Genomic DNA, 21,134 nt, shown 5'->3' on the forward strand with positions numbered 1-21,134 from the left:
CAAGTCTGGCCACAGGCAAAACTTGCCTATGTGCACAAGTATATAATTTATAAACATATAATCGATATTGTTTCGAAATTTATTGGCTGCCATGTCGGGGTAATGGCTTTTGGTTTGCCGACAAACTTATTTGGGGATCGAATGGCAACTAAATGGAAAAGTTGGAATGACCTAAACAGTGAAAATCCTTTTTTTGGCCTAATCCACTTTGGTAAGAACCAAAAATGGGCTAAAGAAGATGAAATTTAGTAATTTAGTTTTTTAAATTTACTAAATTGAAATTTAGCGAAAAAATAAATACATACTCTGTATAAAATAAGGAATTATTTAGTTATAATTAAGACGAAGAATTACTTGATGTAAAGGACTTTAACATTATAAAGAAAATCAAAATTTAGTTGAAATGCAAAACTAGCTCTTCTTTCATTTTAAAGATACAGACTTTTAAACTACAATAGGCTTAACCAAACTGCGTTATCAAGTTAGCATATCCCCATCACAGGTATTCTAACTTTTATTGCGTATTTCGAAGCACACTTATACCAAGTTAAACTTTCGCAACTCCACTTGGCAATTCTTTTATGTCATAACTTCACCCCGAAAGGCCACTTCACACGGAAACACCCCTACAAAGCCGTTCGTAGACACAAAGTATCTCGACTTTAAGAGCTCACATTTCATTTCGGTAGTTTCATTATTTCTAGTTCCAGACAAAGCCAAAATAAAACGAAACTTTTCGTTATAACCAACGACTCGCACTTAATGGCTATTTATAAGATTAAAAAGTTGAGTATGCAGAAAATTAGCTGAAAATTTATGATATTGCCGGGCGTTGATGATTGGGGCGGTATTTTGGGTAAAGGGAGCTGGAGAGAACTCTGACAAAAGGCACTTCTAATGCAAACGGACGTCAAGCTGGCAGGTAGTGCGTGATTCGTTGAAATTGACTTGTATAAACAAATATCGTGTATACGCAACGTTTTCATTTGATACATTTATGATTGCGTGCGTCTTGTCAATGTGAATGTGAATGTGCAACTGTTCTCGACTTTCACTTTGCTTCAATACACATTTAATTCACCCACTTCATTAGACTATTCGCTGTCTCTTTTTCTGATTGCATTAATTTACATAAATATACATATATAAATACAAATATTTTTCCATATTATTGATTATTATTGATATTTTAATGGTTTTTCTTCTGTATTTGTCTCTAAACACACACAAATCTTGATAAATGATTCGAAAATCTATTAATAAACCCAAACCGATGAAGAACCGGAGGTGGAGATACACATACCACATCACCATCATCATCATGGCAGCAAAAAATTCCGTCGAAATCCCTTGAAAAATTTGGATCTCGATTTTAAATTCGATGTCAATTCGTTTTAGCCAACAACAAATCCCTCGACTGGTGTGTGATTATCGCAAGATTTCCGAATTTGTTGTTAATTCAGAGACAACAAGCGGAACATCTAGCAAATAATTGTTTTAGCTAGATAATATTTCTAAGTGTATTTTTTTCGCTGTTGTTGTTAATGTTTATGCAATTGTTGATGTTCCTTGTTAATACTAATAAAAATCGTAAAAGTAGCCAAGAAATAGGCAGATGTTTCATAAATGAATGCACGTACTTACACAGTTTTCTTAGAACTTCGAACTCTACTAACATTGTATTTTATTCGTATGAATTGGCATGTTTTCTCTCTAAAGACTTTCTAAGAAATCCTTTCCTACAATTTAAATTAATATTTTTAACTGGCAACACTTTTCCTAACCAAAAAAGCTTTAAATAAAAGCTTTTCTGAGTTTCTTTTTTAAAACTAACCAAAGCTTGAAAAAGTTCATATGTCTATCCATAAAATCCCTTTATTAGCGAGTTGAACGTTATTTGTGATTTACTTCTGTGTTTTACGTTGGGTTCTTACTTTAACTGATTTATATTTATTTTGTGTACTTGCAGGTAAATATTGGCATTTAAGATTTAACCAAAAACAGCAGACCATTTGTAGCACCAACAGGTACTTAAAGTTTTTCAACTCTATTTATTTGTCCTTGAATAAATAGGGGGAAATTGTTTAAAAGCTCGGGAAAGCTGGCCAAACAAAAAGCTGAGCTTTTCGAACTTCACTCAAGGTGCCTCGATTAATTTCCCACTCAGACCTACTTTCGGCTCATTTCCCGGACCGTTTCAGTCAACACCAGTTAACAGTGGCCCAAAGACAACATCGGCAACCGATGTCGGCCACCCGAATGGTTAACAGGGCCACCAGAAACACGTTTTTAACCAAACCCACACGCCAAACGAGGCCAGTTTCACAAATCAAGCGGAGCGTTCGGTTCGATAGGTTGCCCCACTAAGAACCCAAGCGGAAGTCCTTTGAGCCTTTGACAAAAGGGAAAGTGCGCGCGAATTTAAATATTAATAGAGAAAAGCAAACTATTGGTTTGCCAGTGTCTTGTGGTGAGCCTTTTCCAAGAAGAGCTAAGGTAATTTTCAATTAAAATATTTTATTTAAGTTTTCATTTTAAAACCTAAGTTCTAAATAAATAAAAAATTTGATAGTTTAGCATTTTTGTGTTGTTCACTTTACGACTTTCAGGTGTGCCGAAAGTGGGCATAAAAATCTGAAGCATTCTGATAGTAAAATAAATATTTCTCGGCATCCAGTTGGGTAACATCTCAGTCCCTGATTCCTGGTGACGCACACCAGTCCTCCGTGCCCATGAATAAATAAAACTTTTGTGTGTTTCGTCCCTACACCTCTCCCTTTTGCCAGGGTCCAAAGGACCTCCGCCGCTGGTACCCTATGTTTAACATAAAAATAACATAAAATCTGCCTGGGCTTTGCAATTTTTTTTCCTCCAGCTTTCTGTAGTTTGTTTTGAAGTGTCATCATCGGAGGTCGACTGAGTGCGGGGTGATGCCGAGTAACGACTTAGTTGGATATTGATTTGGTATTTTTATCTTTATCACAGCCATTTGCATCTAATCAGCCTAATATTGACGCCCAAACTTGGCATATTTGATTTTATTATTATGTACATCAACATACCATTGGTAATTATAGTTTTGCTCGTTGTCCTGAGTGAAATATTTATTCAGATTTTCTGTCGTGCGCATTCTGTGAACCATTCACTTTGTCATTTTTTGTGCGGTCTTAATGATTGAGTGTTGATGCTGTGGGGTGGATTTTCTTTTGGCCTTTGCACACCATTTTTTTGCAGCTGAGCCGCGCTATTTTTGTCAAAGCGTCCAATTTAATTAAGTGGCATTAAAAAAGGCGCCAGAAGGGATCAAAAAAAAAGCTGAAGAGTGGTAAGGATTAAAATAGCAGTAGGCAGAGGAAGATCCTTCGGATTTCTGTAAAAGCATGGTCGAATAATGGTTGAAACGAAATGTAAAACTTGATAAGTGTCAAAAAATGTTAATACATTTTAAACTTTTCAATTATCTGTACTTGAGCCAGACTTAACAAAGAGTTCTAGAGTAATTTAACATGTTTTAGTATTAAATATAGACTTAGAAAATAGTAGAAAGCTTTAATTTTGTTCAGTTATATTTAGTTAATTTTAGATTAAAGTAGATTAAGATTAAGATATTGCTTTTTTGATTGAACTTCCTTTCTATAAGCTAACATTTTTTTTATATCTTATATTTCACAAAAATTTTCTAGTATAAAAAAAAACTATGACTAAAAAATGTTTAAACAAGAAAGAAAGCAAACTTCGGCAAGCCGAAGTTCATATACCCTTGCAGCTATCGCAAGAATTAAATATTTTTGAAAACATTAAAATTATGATTTACTTGCGTATTTAAACCATAATTCTGAAATATTTAACCATTGCTATATGTCGAAGAACTAAACAAAAAATTAAAAAACAGCAAAGTTATAATTTTTTTCAATTATTTTTCCGATTGTTCCTATGGGAGCTATATGCTATAGTCGTCCGATTTTGATGAAATTTAAACCATAATTCTGAATTATTTAACCATTGCTATATGTCGAAGAACTAAACAAAAAATTAAAAAACAGCAAAGTTATAATTTTTTTTCAATTATTTTTCCGATTGTTCCTATGGGAGCTATATGCTATAGTCTTCCGATTTTGATGAAATTTAAACCATAATTCTGAATTATTTAACCATTGCTATATGTCGAAGAACTAAACAAAAAATTAAAAAACAGCAAAGTTATCATTTTTTTTCAATTATTTTTCCGATTGTTCCTATGGGAGCTATATGCTATAGTCGTCCGATTTTGATGAAATTTAAACCATAATTCTGAATTATTTAACCATTGCTATATGTCGAAGAACTAAACAAAAAATTAAAAAACAGCAAAGTTATCATTTTTTTTCAATTATTTTTCCGATTGTTCCTATGGGAGCTATATGCTATAGTCGTCCGATCCGGCTCGTTCCGACTTATATACTACCTGCAATAGAAAGACAACTTTTGGAAGAGTTTTATGCAGATAGCTTTAAAACTGAGAGACTAGTTTGCATATAAACGGACGGACAGACGGAAAGACTGACAGACGGACAGACGGACGGACAGACGGACAGACGGACGGACAGACGGACATGGCTAGATCGACTCTACTAGTGATGCTGATCAAGAATATATATACTTTATAGGGTCGGAAACGTCTCCTTCACTGCGTTGCAAACTTCTGACTGAAATTATAATACCCTCTGCAAGGGTATAAAAAATGTTGAAAATATTTTTATGGTTGGCTTAGTCGGTGATTAATAACTCGTTTAACTTTTTCAGCTTATTTAGAGTGTTGATTAATGTAAAAAGCAATTTATGTCCAATTTTTCCACACAATAAACAGGGTAAATTATAACTCCACGGTGTTAAGCAGAAAAACAAAAATTAGTCTAATATTTCAGGGGTCTTCAAAGCAATTTTAATACCATACTTCGTGACAAAATTGGAATTCCAAAATGGCAACTTCCTTTTTGCAGAAACTAAGACAAAGTTATGCCAAATACTGGCGCCCTACCACCTTTTACAGGATCATCTGCTCCCGTGCATCAGCTGTCCAAACTTTCGGGGAATTTCATTAATGCCTTACTTTGTTCTCCACACCCCAGCGAGAATTTGTTTCAAAACGCGACAAAGCAAAAATTAAATATTCAATTTCAGCCCCGTGGCAGCCACGGCACAAAATGGTTCTGTGTTAAAGTTTGTCACACCCGGAGCTGAATGGTATACGTATACGTACACGTGAAAGTGTACGGGCATTATATCCCGGCGGAGTGCAAACAAACATGCCACATGCAATATGAGCCGCCAAGTGAAACAAAACAACAGAAAACAAAGCGGAACTCAGGACTCTGCGGATGACACATGACCTACAACGTTTTGTTATATCGGCTCGTCTCGGCTCTTTTCACTTTTTTTTTTGTTCGGTGAAATATTTTTATGACTTGCTTTACGTGAGCTCCGGATCCTGCCAAGGATATGGGGCTAATGTCGTGTTGCCTCTCTGGCCAATCAATCATTGGCAAGTCCGCTTAGCGGATAATTTGAAAAAATAAATAAACGAGAGGAGTTATGCAAATGCAGGCACGACAGAGTTTTTGCAGGCCCAAATAAATTAAGCAAATGTGATGGATGGCAACACAGCAAACGGAAATAACATGTAAAAATTGTAATAAATGTTTATTAAAAGTTTTTCGAATGGGATATTTTTTTGCTGAGCTCTTGAATTATTGGCAAACATTTCAAGGATTTTTTTTAACAGCCGATAGGCATGGTATCAACTTTTTGCGAGTTAATTGAGAGGAATACCTTTTTATTATGAAAATTAATGACTTTTTTCAAGCTTCAGTGCAAGCGCCATAAGTTATCATCACTGTCTAAATCTGCTGTACTTAAAGAAAAATTCTTATCTCACCACATGACTGCTCAATATTTTCACAATGACAGTACCAAAAAAAAATATAAATATATTCCTACAAAATCCCTTGTCAGAGTTTTGTTGGCCCTGGAGCCCTGCACAACTTTAATTTGTGATAATCCACAGACCTTGAGGCGGCACACAATGCCAGGCTGGATGTGAAGCATTTTAAACCATCTCGCATACAGGACATCCCCTCTTGGATATACACATTTATATGTTGTGTACATACAGAGTTATCAATTTCACAAAAGAAATCATTCAGGCGCATAACAACAAAACAGAGAGGAAAATGGTCGACATGAATGTGTCCTGGCAGCATTTCATATTCCATATATTCCGACCGCTCTCCTGTTTATACAGATGTCAAGTGACGTATCACCACCGCCCCTTTTAGCATACGGATACAGAAACTCGTACTTGGACTCGTACTCCCGTATAAATATGCTACACCCATTTATTCGTAACAAATTGGAAACGTGTTTGCTCGTCTGCTGACACTGACTTTGACTTTTGTGCTGCGCATTCAGTTCGCCATAATTCAATTTCAGAGATATACTGTGACAACAGCAGAGGGCACTTTGCGGCACACCTTTGTCATTTAACGTCTGGTTTGTTCTGTGGCCACACACTGCTATTTTCAAATCAATGGTCAGCCAGCATACACACATTTCACAACTCTGACACGTCATATTATAATGCAAAACTAGTCCAACGCTAGTGACAAGTTGTCCACATTCATTCCTGACTCTGCTGACTGTGCCACATAATTAATGCCATTGACAAACAGTTTTTTTCCTGGCCAACTCGGCCACTTTCAGCCTTTGAGTGTTTGCTCGTCAATCAGCGCGTTAAATTGTCGCACCACCAGCTGCGTTGCTCATACGCCGCGTGTTCAGGCGAACTTTTCGGGCCATTCCGCTACAAGAACTCGGGCTGCTTGTGTTGACTTTGCATCTTTGATGGTTAGTTGGGCTTTCATGCCAAGCCCCCAAGGCTTTGAATCACATAAATTTGACTTTCACTTCAGCTTAAGCACAAGTTTCTGGGTAGTTTGCCTGGTTAGCTGATGGAGTGTTTAATAAGAGTTAGGCTGTGTCCTATGGCGATATGGGTAATGGTCCAAGTTTAGGTTTTCAAGTTGCGAGCTGCAAAGAGGAGTATATACAAAAAACATAAAAACATGAGTCTAAATAATAATGCAATTTAAAACTTTTCTTGTTGGCTCAAAAATGTTTTAATTAATTTAAAATTAAATTCAACAAAATTTTCGAATATAAATTGAGTTAATAACTCAAAATAATATTTTAACACTACAAAAATATTCTGAGTCGAGGCAAAATTGATGAGCATTGATATTGTATATAAGCAATGAAATAAATAGTTTTTTTTTTATTTTCCCCTACATATTAATGCTTTATATACATAGTATGTCAACTACCCACACAAAGAGCTTTTAAGCTCATATCTATTTTAATCCGGCCTGTTCAATTTTCCGAATATCCGTCACTCTGGCTGCCAGGCCAAATTGTGCTGCTATTAATAAGCCCACGAAGGCCTCCTGCTGACCAGGACTTCAGCCATCTCCCATCGCCCATCGGCCATGGCCTGCAATTTAGTGGGGCACTTTTCACGGCACGCATCGCCAGATGGAGCCGCAGTGTTGGCCATTTGTCTAACGCTGCGACACCGTATTCAATTAAATATTGAAAGACGTGGCTAATAAATTACCTAACGCAACGGCAGAAGCTGAAGTCCAGACTCGAAACCGAACAGGGTGAATTATTCAGGCCGTGCTCATAAATATAACCCACATTAGGGGCAAATCGTTATAGATCTACAAATTGCCTAAATATTTAATAGCCATGGGTCTGGTTGCGGCACGAGCACTTTTAACGGCTGGCAGTCATCGGGATTGAGTAGCTGAAGAGATTTATACGCCCCGTTGAAAAGGCACACGCACGTGTTTGGGTTCTGATTGGAAGGGGTTTGGGTTTGGGCTTGGGGCTGGCAAAAAGGAAATCACTTCTTTTTTTTTTTTTTTGTTTGTTTGGCCACATCATAATTCATTTGTTCGAGGCCCGAAAATGTAATTTCCTAAATCAAACCCGGCCTATTGTCTGGCGAATTCAAATTGTGTTCAGTGCCGCTGAACCCCGAATCCCGAATAACGATTCGCAGTCAATAACATCAAATTCATTTCAGTTAGGGATTTTCGGTCATTAAATGGAATTTGTATGCCCTCAGTTTTCCTGTTTTGAGCTTCGCTGTGCTCCATTAATTCACTCCAGTCAGGAAATTGAAGTGAAAGTATCTCGGATCTCTGAAATGTATCTGTTTGGGCATCAGTGATTGTGTGGGGATTTTAAAATGTTCAATCTGACAGGCAAACTAACCTTTATCTACTCGTTAAGGTTGAGCTAAGGTAAGCCAGGGTCATCAATAATTCCGACGCTATTTCGGGCTGTTTTAAACCAATTTTATGAGCAGTTGATAAATCTCTTCCATAACATGCACTTTCATATTTTAGCCAAGACATCCTGTCGATACTTTTGACTTCTTGCCTTGACAACATTGACTGCCGTCGACAAGAACGACAAACAGCTATAGTATACATATATAGTAGTAGTGGTAGTAAATTGGATGGGCCAAAGTTCAAAGTATGCAAAGTCAGTGGCGAAGCAGGCATGTTGCCACAGTAACCAACTGGCAGCAACCTTGTTATGGCCAACCAAGGAGCCAGCACCACCCCCATTCCTGATTTCCCTGCCAAACTAAGATCAGATGACGCCGCATAAGCTGTCCTCGGGACATTTGATACAGTTAGTCGGGACGTAAGAGCCAAGAGCCAAGTCCGTCAGTGGCTCAATTCACTCGATACACGCTCCTGTTTCTTTCCCTTCGCCTTTTCCGTCCGTCAGACAGCCAGTCGAGCATGTATTTCCTTCCATTTCTGCGCTGCAGCGCAGAATTTCCGTTCCAATGCACTCTGATTGAAAGTCTTATGTGCTGCACGGTTCCTGGTATTGGTATTGGTTCTGGTACTCGTACTCGTATTGGTTTTGGTATTCCTACTGGCACTTGTATTGGTGTACTGCCTGAAGGACCTCCACGCCCAAGAGCCACTCGACTGTGTCGTATTTTTTGCAATTTTAATGTGCAATGACGTAGATGCATGAGCTGATAATGTCGAGGACCCCCATTTTCGATAAGGCAGCAACTCAAATAAAATTTGCAGACTGAAAGGGAAAGCGATGGGGCTGAACTGAAACGAACAGGGAAATACCCTGCATAAAATTGGACATAGACACGTAATATGTATAACATAATATAGTAAAAATGTTAAATAAACAGGTTTTAGAGCTTATTTTTTTGTAAGTTAGATTCAAAAACATATTAATAAGTATTTCAGACATTAAATAAAAAATTGAAAATTATTAAGGCATATAAAATGAGCTAGTCACTAAAAATAAATAAATGTATTTTAAAATTAAATGTTTTAGGGCTTAAATTGACAAATTAAAAGAATATAAGATACTAGAGTTGTGCAATACATACATTACACTAGAAATAAGTATATATGCTTAAAATATTGTATAAACTAATCTTTCTTAACTATACAAAATCAAATAAAAGATGTGCTTTAAAAATGTATTGTTATAAAATCTGTTTATCAAAAGTAAAATATTACAGCTAAAACAAAAAATGGTCCTAAAATATTTTGAAACTCAGGTTTATTTTGATTTAACTTAATTAATTTGGTATTACTTTTAAAATGCACAAGTTTAACCCACCTCTTAGGAAAGAAACAAGACAAGAAGACCCGGAAATCTAAAGTGAAGTGCAAAAAGTCGGTTACGTTCTTAGCCATTATCCTTTCAACACCCACAGATTTGGGCAATCCAGGTCTCGTCGTCACCGCAATTCAATGGTGGCGATGTGAATGCGAATGTGTAAGCGAATGCCCCTCAAATCATCAAGTGCATTAAGTGTGTCACTCGGCGATGGCCTCGCCTTTGTCCCCCGGAGAAAACCCTTTGTTGCACGTGCAGCGCTGACAATGCAACTGTCCACGAACCCTTCAGAGAGGACAATGCGAGACAAAACGCTTTTCACTGCTTTTGGCCTTTGTTAATCGGTTTCCCCGATAGCTTTTCGGCCCGCTAGTCCGCTAGTCCGCTGGCCCGTCATCGAGTACGAGTTCGAGTATCTAATTAAACCAAGCGAGCGCTCTACTTAGACGCTATCAAATGTATCTTTCGCTTTTTTAAGAAGACTTCAAGGCTGGAATGGTTTTTCGTGAAATTGCTTTCGCTTTAATTGGATTGGGGTCGCCGGTTGCGGTGGGTCGTGTTTATCCAGGACGAATTGCGCGATACGAAGTACGAAGGACCAAAGGGACACGCGGGCCAAGGTCCTGCAAATACGAGAATTTACCACCTTCGCTCGGATTTCTTCTCGCATTTATTTGCTTTACAGCATGTTTGTGCTCATAACTGTAAATCCGTTTTTATTATCCGCTTTTAAATTACCCAAGAGCTCCAGGCCAAACTTGCTGTCGGATGGGATCCTTTTTGCGCATACTTTCCGATGTTGTTATTTCTTCTTTCCCTCTGGAAATTCTTGGGGCCACAAGTTTGAAGCTCACTATTCCGCCTTTTCGCATGTAAACTCGAAAGTTGAACTACAAAGGTCGCTGGCACTGGGCATCGCTCCATCAGCCCACTCCACATCCTGGCTATTCGGAGTATTCCTTTTGTTGTCCTACTTTGCCATGTTTGACTTTTACAACACAAACTATTGGGGTCTCAAAATAAATAACCAGCATTCCTTGTATGTATGAAATATGCGGTGGAGGAAGGAAATCATTCTGAAAACCAAGCCAAGGACCTTGATTTATGAGCCTGATTGGAGCAAGGGAATTCCCTTTTAATTGGGAGGAATTCTGCAAGGAACGCAAGGGCTACGTTGAAAATGTTCAAAGATGTGCTTGAAATTGCCATTTATTTTGCTGTTGAATGGGTTGCGAAAGTCTTATATTTACAAGAGTTATTATGTACTTTGTAAAATATAAAATAAAAACATCAGTAATTTCAATGAATTTGACAATTTCTACAGTCATAACATTTATATAAAGTTATTAAATTTTTGTGGCAATAAGCATAATTCTTAGAAAGTAGAACATATGAAACATGAAATTTGCATTCAAGTTAAATGGGTTTTCTATTAAATAGCAATTTCATCCCCACGGATTTGTGATCCCAAAATCTCGATTAATTTCATGCTCGACAAAGCGCAATCCAGTTCCTCGTTAAAATTAATCCCTCACCTCAATTATGATAAGCTCCAGTCGGTTTTAATTTCTTATCCTAACATATCATTTACTGGTTCTTAGCTGTTCGTATTTATAATTAAGCCATTGCCGAAGGCTCCATATTCTCATTACATGCCAAATACACCTCTGGCGCATCAGACAAAAAATTGTTTTTTGGTAAACACGACGACTTTACAGCAACCCACCTGTCAAAAACAAGTCGAGTAAAATCTGCTAACGAAGGCCAGAGATCCTTGGCTCAACTGCTCGGGGGCTTTAATTGATTTTAATATTTAATTGCGACAACATTGAAATGCAAATATGCTCAGAGAGTTTCGGCATAAAATCAATTTGGCAAAATGCATAATAGAAAGGAGGTGGGAAAACTGCAAGCGAATAAATTTAAAATTGGCATGTACCTTATTCGACATGAGCAATTTCAAATCTATTGCAAGAGTGTCTAACCATTTTGGCTTTGCATAGCAGAAAGGTTAGTTGATACCATTAAAAATAAATCTAATGTCGGGGAAGTTGATTTTCCTCGATTTTGCCATTTCGAAATTCATTCTCTCACGCTGCTAAACAACTCGGTTGTCACTTTGCAAACATTTCTGAGTGACAAACAATTTGATAAGCTCCTTTTCAGCTGAGCTGCTTTTCCACTGTTGACTTTCCTGCACAACAAAAATTTTAGGCAGCTTAGAGTTTCCACTCAACAGCTGCAGAATTTAAAGCTTGCTATTTTGGGGCTCATATTTGCTGGACTTTTGAAAAATCGCACCCTTGTTTGCTAATCAACTACATAAGTGTCACAGAGTCTTTGGCTGTTTTATCTGCTGGTAGTAGTTTGTCATGAGCAATGTTATGTTCTTCCGTATCAGAACATGTCTCTTGCATTGCACTGAGAAGAAAACATTAACCTAAAATGGTGTCTTGAATTTTGACAGCTTCTTAAAATTTGTGGCTGCTACATTTATTGTATATTGCATACATTTAGAAACCTTAATAAGACATTTACTTAACATCAAAATGAGAGATGCCTGGATTATTTAGGTGTGTTTAAAAACATAATGAAAGCATTGAACTTTTAACTATAATCAAAAAAAAAAATTCTTTTTTATATCATCTAAATCATAGGCTCATAAAAACATTTCTTATTGATTTCAAAAAGATAATACCTACTAAAGACTAAATGACTAATGTGATTAAAATAGAATGAATTTTTTATTATTTATTTATTTGACATCCTTTCACAACAAGTAAAACTTATTATTTAATGTGCTGGTCACAAAATTTTACAATATTTTATCTTATAATTTAAAAAGAATAAAAGAACAAAATTTCAGGGAATGTTACAAACAGTTGACAATTTTTAAGCGACAAGGAAATAATTTTTTTTGTTATTATTGCATCTCATTCGATTGTAGGTGGGTGTGTCATTAATTTGTTCTTTAAAGCTTTTGTATGTAATATTGTATTGTAATTTTAATTTAGATCAAGTCCTATCTTAATCATGGTTCAAAAAAAATTTTACTCTTGATACCAAGCAAATAAAACTTATTTAGGCATGTTTCTTTTCATCTCGGAGTAGTCATCTTGCTGACTGGTTTGAACTCTCTAGATCATCGTTTTGGCTTGCCACTTTATGTCCGCCCAGCGAGTTGTTTGTGGGAGCGGTTAGTGTTGTCTATTGATGAGCTTGTTGTTGTTTCATTTCCTTTGGTGCCACTGGCAACAAAATGGCACAAAATGACACTCGAGACCAGCAGGCGTCTCCGTTTCATTTCCACTCAGTGTTTACATTTGCATGTTTGCATTGGAACCCACACACGCGAGGGGCTATATCATATACTATATATGGGATGTACATCCAAGGGTTTTCGGGGACCTTTGCTTATGACTCTTTTGGGGCCGTCACCAGTTAATTTAATTCAGTTTTCCACTCGCCCGTCTAATTGAGTGGTTGGTCAAGCTTTCTTTGCGTTTGGCGGGGTAAAATGGAAGAGATATGTTTAGTCAAGTTGGCTTAGGGCTCCTTGGGGTCTCCGAAACAGAGACATACATGACATGCTACTTAATTTGACTCAGCTAGCTTTATGTGATTTATTTTGTGACACTGACAGTGGAATTAGTTTAATTGGGATAGCAAGGCAGCTGGTTGGTTGGTCTTGTAAATTATGAGTTGATATGTTATGTGTATACGAAAGTGGCTTAAATTCTGTGGGTATGAAATAATAAATTATCTGGCGTTATTAAGTCATTGCTAAAAAGCAAACATTTGCTGAGATTATTATTGTTATAATTCAGTTCGATACACTTTTCCATTTAGTAGCGAAAACTCCATTCGACACTTTTCAACTGTCAGATAAATGTCAAATTTGGACCCACTTCTTCAGCGTTTTGCAATTTATTCTGCTCATGAGCTGACAGTTTTGTTAATTTAAACTGACATTTGAATGCGCGCTCACACACAAAATACGCGCTTGCATAACCATAGCCATAACAATAACAATAACAATAACCATCTCACTTAAGAACAAACAAAAGGTGACAGCCGCAAACAACAAAAACGGAATCCTTTTGCGCAGGCAAAAGTTTAAGTATAAATTACCACAATAAATATAACAAAAACCAAAAACAACAGCAATAATGCGAACCACTTTACAAAACAACAGCAATAACAAACAAACAATGGCAGTCAATAGCTCACGCATCAGTGGCAAAGAAACAAAAAAAAATAAAAAAATATAAAAAGGAAAAACGAGAAAAGGCCAACGGAAACTGCTGCACAGCACAATAATGGAAATGAAAATGGAAACGTGGCCAAAACAGGCAGGAAAAGTATAAGATTTCCTCGTAAGCATGACGCTTCGTTAAGTTTTTTAATGGTCACTTTTACGAGCTCACCATATATAAAAGGTGAAAATTAATTTTTCGCATGTCAGCTTGCAATTAATTCTCCAACTCCACAGAGCTGCGAAAAACGGAAACAACCTTTACTTTAAAAACACAATAAAATACCAACTACGAAACAATAAAACACCATATGTTACTCAAATAAGTATTACAACAAATTGATTTTATAAAAAAATTTTTAATAATATCCAACATCAATACTGTATTCATAAAAATACCTTTTTATACAATTTTTATTTAATTTGTTGTCCTTAATATGGATAGTTACGATGCACAAAAATTTTACTTTAAGAAGATGTTAAACTTGGTCCTTAAAAATATAAGGTTCTCGTAGAAAATCTGCTTTCCCTGAAAAATAATCGTAAATAAACACTTCTTCCTGTTCTATATTCTAAGTAGGCTAAGTTTAAGTTAAAAATCCGCTTATAAACTTAGTCTGCCTTAAATAAAACCATAAACCCCTTTTAAGATAGGTTCCATACTCTGTTCGTTCAATTCATGATTAAAACTGTACTCAATGACCCCAACCTGGACGAGCATCAAAGGCCTTGAAAATTATTGGACCTCTGACCAGGAGAAGCAGCCAGCAAATTGCCATTTGGCATGCTAGCCAAGGCAGTTAACGTTGGCTCAACATGAACTCTGGCCTTTTGCAGAAGCCAAAGGACCGCCAGCCGAATCCTTTGCACATGCACTTGGATTTTATGGTCCTGGTAGCTTGTTGCTCCTCTTCACTGCCATCCGCGTCATCGACGTAATAAGTTTCAATTGTACTGCACAAAAGGAGGGCAATTCAAGGGCCAGATGTCCACAGATAAAAAGGGGATCCTTTTTGCCATTGCAAGGGGATTCTTTATTAATAAATGTAACTTTTACAGGTCTCTGGCGTTCTAGCGTTCTGGCGTTCTGCTCCTGGCTTTGGCCACATAGTTTTGCCCAAACGAAACTCTTTCTGTTTGAAAACTGAATCCGGTAAAAGGGCGATTGCGAATGTGAAAGTAAATGCGAATGGTGCTGGAGTGCATTTTTTTGCCATAACTTTTTCTGCTGCGTTGGCGCGCTTTGGCTGTTTTAATTTTGTTGGCAAAAGTTACAGGCGAATTTTGAGTAGCAATTTAATAATAAATATTGCACACGCTAGCAACTTTTCCTAGAGTTAAGTTAAGGGGGAAGCACGCGTGGAGTACTCTGAGCATTTTTTTTATAAAAACACCGGAAATATGCAAATGGTGGGTTGAGTAAAAAGAAACATAGAATGTAAACAGCTCAACACATCCGGCATACTTGCAGTCAACTTCAGACAGTAGTTTTGCAAAAAAAAAATAAATAAATAAACTGCAAGTAAGCTTGAAATCTAAATACCATTTGTAAATGTTTCCTCATTAAGTATAAAATATTTTATCACTTGGCTATTTTTCATATTCAGGGAAAACTTGTTTCACAAACTTGTCAAACTTAAAGGAAAAGTTTGGACATTTGTTAATTGAATTCTAAAGTTTTCCTCAGCCATCGCAGCTAATTGTATTTCTAATCAGCGGGTTTCCACTGCAACTGGCAGGAAAATATTTAATCAAAATCAACAGTTTGGTCAGCAAATAGTTAAATAAAATTCTTGCGAAGCACGTAAGCAAATTGTCAGTAAGTGGAATTATTTATTTTGTATTCTCAAAAGTAGGACGTGACTAGATTATGCCCTATCGCCGAATCGCCAATTGGGACTTAGGCTCAACGGTGTCATCAGTTTGTTCGTCTTCATAATTTTCCTTGTTGTGCCTTCTTGCATACCAAATGGTTAAGCTTTTATTTGTATTTTGTCCGTGGCGTACGGAGCATATGGCCAACTTTAAACAATGCTTACACTGGCTGGCTGCCGAAAAAACTTTCCATTTCTAGTCCCATAAAAATGAATTTTTTGGTAATTCAATTACGTATTCTTCACATATAAAAACAATTATGCAGTCAAACAAAATTGAATTTTATAGATAAGAGTGTAGATTGGACATAAATTAAATATATGCATTGAAGGAAATATGAAAATGTAAATTATAATAGAAATATATGGTTCACTTGGGCATGTTTCCATTTAAATTGGTTTTTATCATGAATGATATTTCCTCATATTCACCCAGTTGGACACCCTTTTCCTACATGTCTATTATAGAAAATTGTGGTTGGACTGAGTTTAATTATGCAAAGCCTGTTCATTATGGGCCATCTGATTGTGAGTGCCAGCAGCCAGTGTTGGTAAGTCACATTTAACTCAGATAAGAGCCCTTAATTTATGACACGCTTTGACCGTTGGGCTCTGCACATAATTTCCCCGGGCTAAGCCCAACAATTAGGTGAGCCCAGTTAAACAAATTGCACTACATAAACTCCAATGTTCATTTCCGTAAGGATCAGAACCCCTGGGCCAAAACTTGATTGGAAAAGGAAAACTTCAAAGTAGTAATCGATAAACCACAACTGTTTTGGAGTGACACACTGTGGTTTCTCTCCCACTGCGCTGCATTACAATTTATCAGAAATGTTGCCATTCCCTATTTGTGGTTGCCAGCACGTGCGATCAACATTTACATTTCGTGAGTCCCCCCCTCCAAAACAAGTTTCGCCTGATAAAATTGTTGGCGTTTTACAAAACGGTAATCAACCAAGGTCACGAATTGAAAAGAGTGGGGCGCACGCACACTAAAACTACTATTGAAATGGGAGAAATTAGAGCGCAAACAAATGGAAGTGGCAACCGTTCACAAACAGTCACGGAAATAAATAATATAAATCAACAATATAAATTATGACTGAACAAAACGTTGAGTGTCTGCTGGATATCAGTTGAATTACAGCGTACAAACCCAGCCAAGCAAACTCATAAATAAACAATTTTAGTTGTGTGCTATTAATTTGCCACCAAAATATGACATACATGTATTATCGCAGCCACAAAATAGATCGTATCAAACCAATCCACTCAGGTTGGGAAAGTCTGGGAGTGTGAACGATGGACCTAAATGGCTGGATAAGTGAATGTGAATGGGAAAAAGTTGGCCAAGCTGTATATGAACATTTAATGGACTATGTCAAGCTTAAATGGCTGTCAAGGGTGAAGCCATCTGACAGGCATTAAGGTTAATGAGTCATGTGTGGTCAGGGGAATCCCAAAAAAGCAGACCATAAAAATGACCCACCTAGACTGCATGGAAAAGTTTCGGTTGGGTAAAATCTGTTTATTAGAAAAATTACATAGATCGATGTTATATTTCTTCAATGGCAAAATAAACATTTAGGCGCTACTAAGTAGTGGAGCGTTAAAATGTTTACTTAACAACATAAAGTGAGATCAAACCAGATATTATCTCTCTAACTAAAATAAATAGTTTAGTAGATTTTCAATTTGTCAGTTCTGTATTTTTCTTTAAAATAAAGAAGAAAAGAATCTAGTTCTGTGTTGTACTTTACAGTAAAGAAGAAAAACATCTAAACTAAAGTTAGTCCTCCTACCGATGGCGTTTCCTTTGGGGCTCACATTACGTCTCATCGTTCACTGAAATTACAGTTTACGTTCTCGGATCTGTAATACAAACGGAAATCTTTATAAATAAAATTGTCCTTCTTAGGCGGAGAGAAATCTGAGATACAGTTCGGTTCCTGGTGTTATGGCATCGCTGTTTGCTGTCTTGCTTATTTATTTAAGTTCTGGCTCGACTGAGCTCGCTGTTTATGTTGCTAAGGCAAAGAAACAGCTGGGCCAAGTTTTTTCTTGCTGCTCCTTTGCCTCTGGTCTCGTGCATAACTCATTCGTTTTAATATTCTCCAGGCATTGTTCGTTCGCCCTCCGGTTAGCATTTATTATATTTTTTTGTGAAAAAAGAACTGGGCCACCTGAGTATACGTTTTAATGCCAAGTAAAATTCAAATAAAATTGCAGCAAGCATCTGACAGCCAGCAATTTAATTAAAATAATAAATTCCATGTAATTTGCTGCAGGCGATGTCGAGCAGCAGGTATTTTATTGCAATTTTGATGTGTATTTTAGGACAGGCTTAAGCGACGGTATTTTAAATTAAAATATTTTAAAACATCAGATAGTTTTTTTAAAGCAAAAACTATTAAAGCATTGCCTAAAGTTTTCACAAAACCAAAAGCCGGTATTGAATTAATTAGGAAAGCAAATATTTTTTCATATTCCCATCAGGACAAACGACAATTGTCAAGAAAAGAGAGAAGAAAAGCTCAGAAGAAAAGGAAAATAAAGAGGAATGCGAGCTCTTAGCTAATGAATTTTAATTGCGTAAATAACTTACTTGGTCATTGTGGCAGAGTCGAAACCAGAACTTGAATCCTGCCAAGGACCTGAGAATGGAGAAAAAAAGGAAAAACCGACGAGCTTGACAAATTTAATCATATTTTTCCTGCCGGAAGCGGAAATGATTCCGGGTTATGACCTGGCAAATGGCGAATTATGAATGAATTAAATGGCAAGATGTAAGATGGCTTTCCACGTGCGGAGGAGCCTGTTCCTGGCACCGTATTGAGAGTGCCTCGTGGATAATTGGGTGCGTGTTGCGTTTAGTATCAGGAACTTAATATACCTGGGAGATACAGGTGTGAAAGTGAGCCCTCTTTCCACATCTGTGGTTATTCAATTTTTGTTGCCATTGGGACGCTTTGGCATGCCTCTCCTGCCAAAAATGTATTTCTCTGCGGCTGTCAGGGTTAATGAGCCACATGTAAAATTTATTTAATAATTTCGCAAGCGTTATTCACTGCATTTTATAGTCATACTAAAGCGGAGGTCATTAGGCAACAGTGTCAGGTGGGCTATATACATTTTCATTTTCACCCTGTTAGTTTTTAATTATAATTTATTGACTAAGCTTTTGCAGAACTAACCAATAAAAACAAAACAAAAATGTTAAATTAATTACAAAAAGGATGCCGCTGGACAATAAACAAACAAAGCATTGCTTGGCTACCTCATTTTAAATGCAGCAAACATGTATTTATTCAAATGTTCATATATTTCAATGAATCCTTTAAATTGTGCTTTATATGACGCAAACGTTCAAAGCACGCTTCTGTGGCAGATGGCAGATTGATAAATCCAGTTGAGCGTAAAATTTGCATTTCTATTCAAGTGTAAAACAAATAAAGATTTTTACGGTTTTGTGGGAATATATTAAAAAAACGTTCGTGCAATATATATGAGATATTTACGAGATTTCCCAAGCGCTAAACCCCCAAGGCAGGAAGTAAATATGTTTTTATTCGATGCGAATCCGATAAAAGGGAAACCATTGCAAAACGGAATAATCCTTAAAGCGTAACTGGAGCTCAATGCCGTTTGGCTTTCATCTTGATTCGGGATATTCGATGATTTAACAGTAGTAGGGCCAGCAGAGTGGGCAGCTATTAAAAGCATAGCATTCGCCACTTGACAGCGCAACCTTGCCACGCCCCATCTACCGTTAGCACTTAACACCCACCGCCCAACGCCCACTGGGGCAGCCTTGTGCCAAGCACAAACAACTAGTTTTTAGGAAACGTTTCCCTCTCGGCTTTGCTTTTGCCTTATTGCTAGTGTTTGGCAAGAATGCCGAACCAAAAGCCTTACGTGTCAATTTATTATAACTTATTCAAGGCCAACAGGGCTGTTTTTTTGTATTTCCTCGGTATCTGCGTGAAAAATGCCATAAAAAATGAATGCTGACCCAGGCGGCAAACACGAGAAGCGTTGGCATGAGTGGGCCGCAAAATGGGGGAGCAGGAACATGATCACTATATTTCAGTTTATTGCATACATTGCCTCCTTTCTCGTCCTCATTCACTTCCTTCCTTCGTTCTTCGCAACGAAAGTTGCGCTTCAAGTTTATTAGCAGTATTTTAGCCCTTTTTCCCTTGTCCTTTGAGCCAACTCCTCTGGCAGAGGGCCAAAAATTCCGAGAACGCGCTCAGCTCGATTCAAAATCGATTGAGCAGCCCGGGGTTGGTGATTTTGGCCAGGGGAAATGCCCGAAGACCCCTTTGAAGTTAATTGTTTGAAAGCTGCAACCGAAGTTTTAAGAACTGTCGATGATGTGCCAAAGCAAAAGTTGGCCTGTCATTGAAGCTCGAAACACATGATAGCCTAGTCATAAAACTCATTTTTATTTATTGAAGAAGAGACATAAGTTGGATATAGCGTATTTCAAAGAAGACCACTGAAGGAAAAAGTCACAAAAATTGGAGATAGTTTCCAAGTTTATCATTTGAACAATTTTGTCTTTGAAGCTATTGGCTTAAACTGGTAATTTTGTTGATGACATTTTTCAAACGTGTTGAATAAAAGACGTTCTTTTGAAAAAGCTGAAATTTCACAAAGAGTAAAACTAAATTTGCTAACCTCTGAATAAATGAAAATCTTATGAAAAACCCTAAGCAAAAATGGTAACTTTTTAGGAACATAAGACCTCTAAAGAAAAAGGGAAACAAAAGGGGAGACAGTTTAATATATTGTGTTTAAAGTTTTTGAGTTGTTTATTGTTTATACAAAAAAAAAGAAAGGCCAAAGCAAAATTTTGACTACCTTCGGCATCTCAGAATAAAAAAGAAATTTAAACTTGAATTTAAATTAGTAGCATAATACCGCTTTTTTTGGGAACACATATTGACCATTTCCCTATGAACTGTCCATAATTTCTCCTGTTTCCTGTCTCCACATTTAATTGCAGCAAAAGCCGCAACAAAAATCCAAGCCGTCTTTCGAGGCCACAAAGTGAGAGAAACCATGAAAAAATCGGAAACCAAAACTGCGACCAACAACGGCAGTGCCGCCGGAGCCGCTCCATCGGCAGCAGCAGCAGCCGCAGCCGAGGCAGCCGCATCCGCAGAGCCAACCAAAGCCGAACTAGAGGCTGAATTCGATCCCAACGACAAGGGTAAGTCAAAGTTACAGGACCCTAAAAGCCGCTCAAAAGGTGCGCCAGCTTGGGGCCATCATCTAATAAAACT

General features: G+C 37.2%; 1 protein-coding gene across 6 annotated transcripts in view; it reads left to right on the forward strand.

Annotated features, from left to right (window-relative positions):
* Positions 1 to 21,134, forward strand: part of LOC108144528 (cilia- and flagella-associated protein 91) — a 40,638-nt gene that overhangs the window by 8,564 nt on the left and 10,940 nt on the right. The window contains exons 2-3 of one of the 6 annotated variants that reach the window (XM_017269479.2): positions 1,280 to 1,420; positions 20,855 to 20,938. In XM_017269479.2, the coding sequence (XP_017124968.1) occupies positions 1,280 to 1,398 (119 nt within the window). In that variant the 3' untranslated portion in view covers positions 1,399 to 1,420; positions 20,855 to 20,938. Of the gene's footprint in view, positions 1 to 1,279; positions 1,421 to 1,969; positions 2,028 to 2,315; positions 2,497 to 20,854; positions 21,062 to 21,134 lie in introns of those variants that run through there. The other 5 variants (XM_017269480.2, XM_017269482.2, XM_017269483.2 and 2 more) reach the window with 5 other exon arrangements.

Source organism: Drosophila elegans, unplaced genomic scaffold (genome assembly GCF_018152505.1).
Source record: "Drosophila elegans isolate 14027-0461.03 unplaced genomic scaffold, ASM1815250v1 contig_183, whole genome shotgun sequence".
Classification (NCBI taxonomy): Eukaryota; Metazoa; Arthropoda; class Insecta; order Diptera; family Drosophilidae; genus Drosophila; species Drosophila elegans.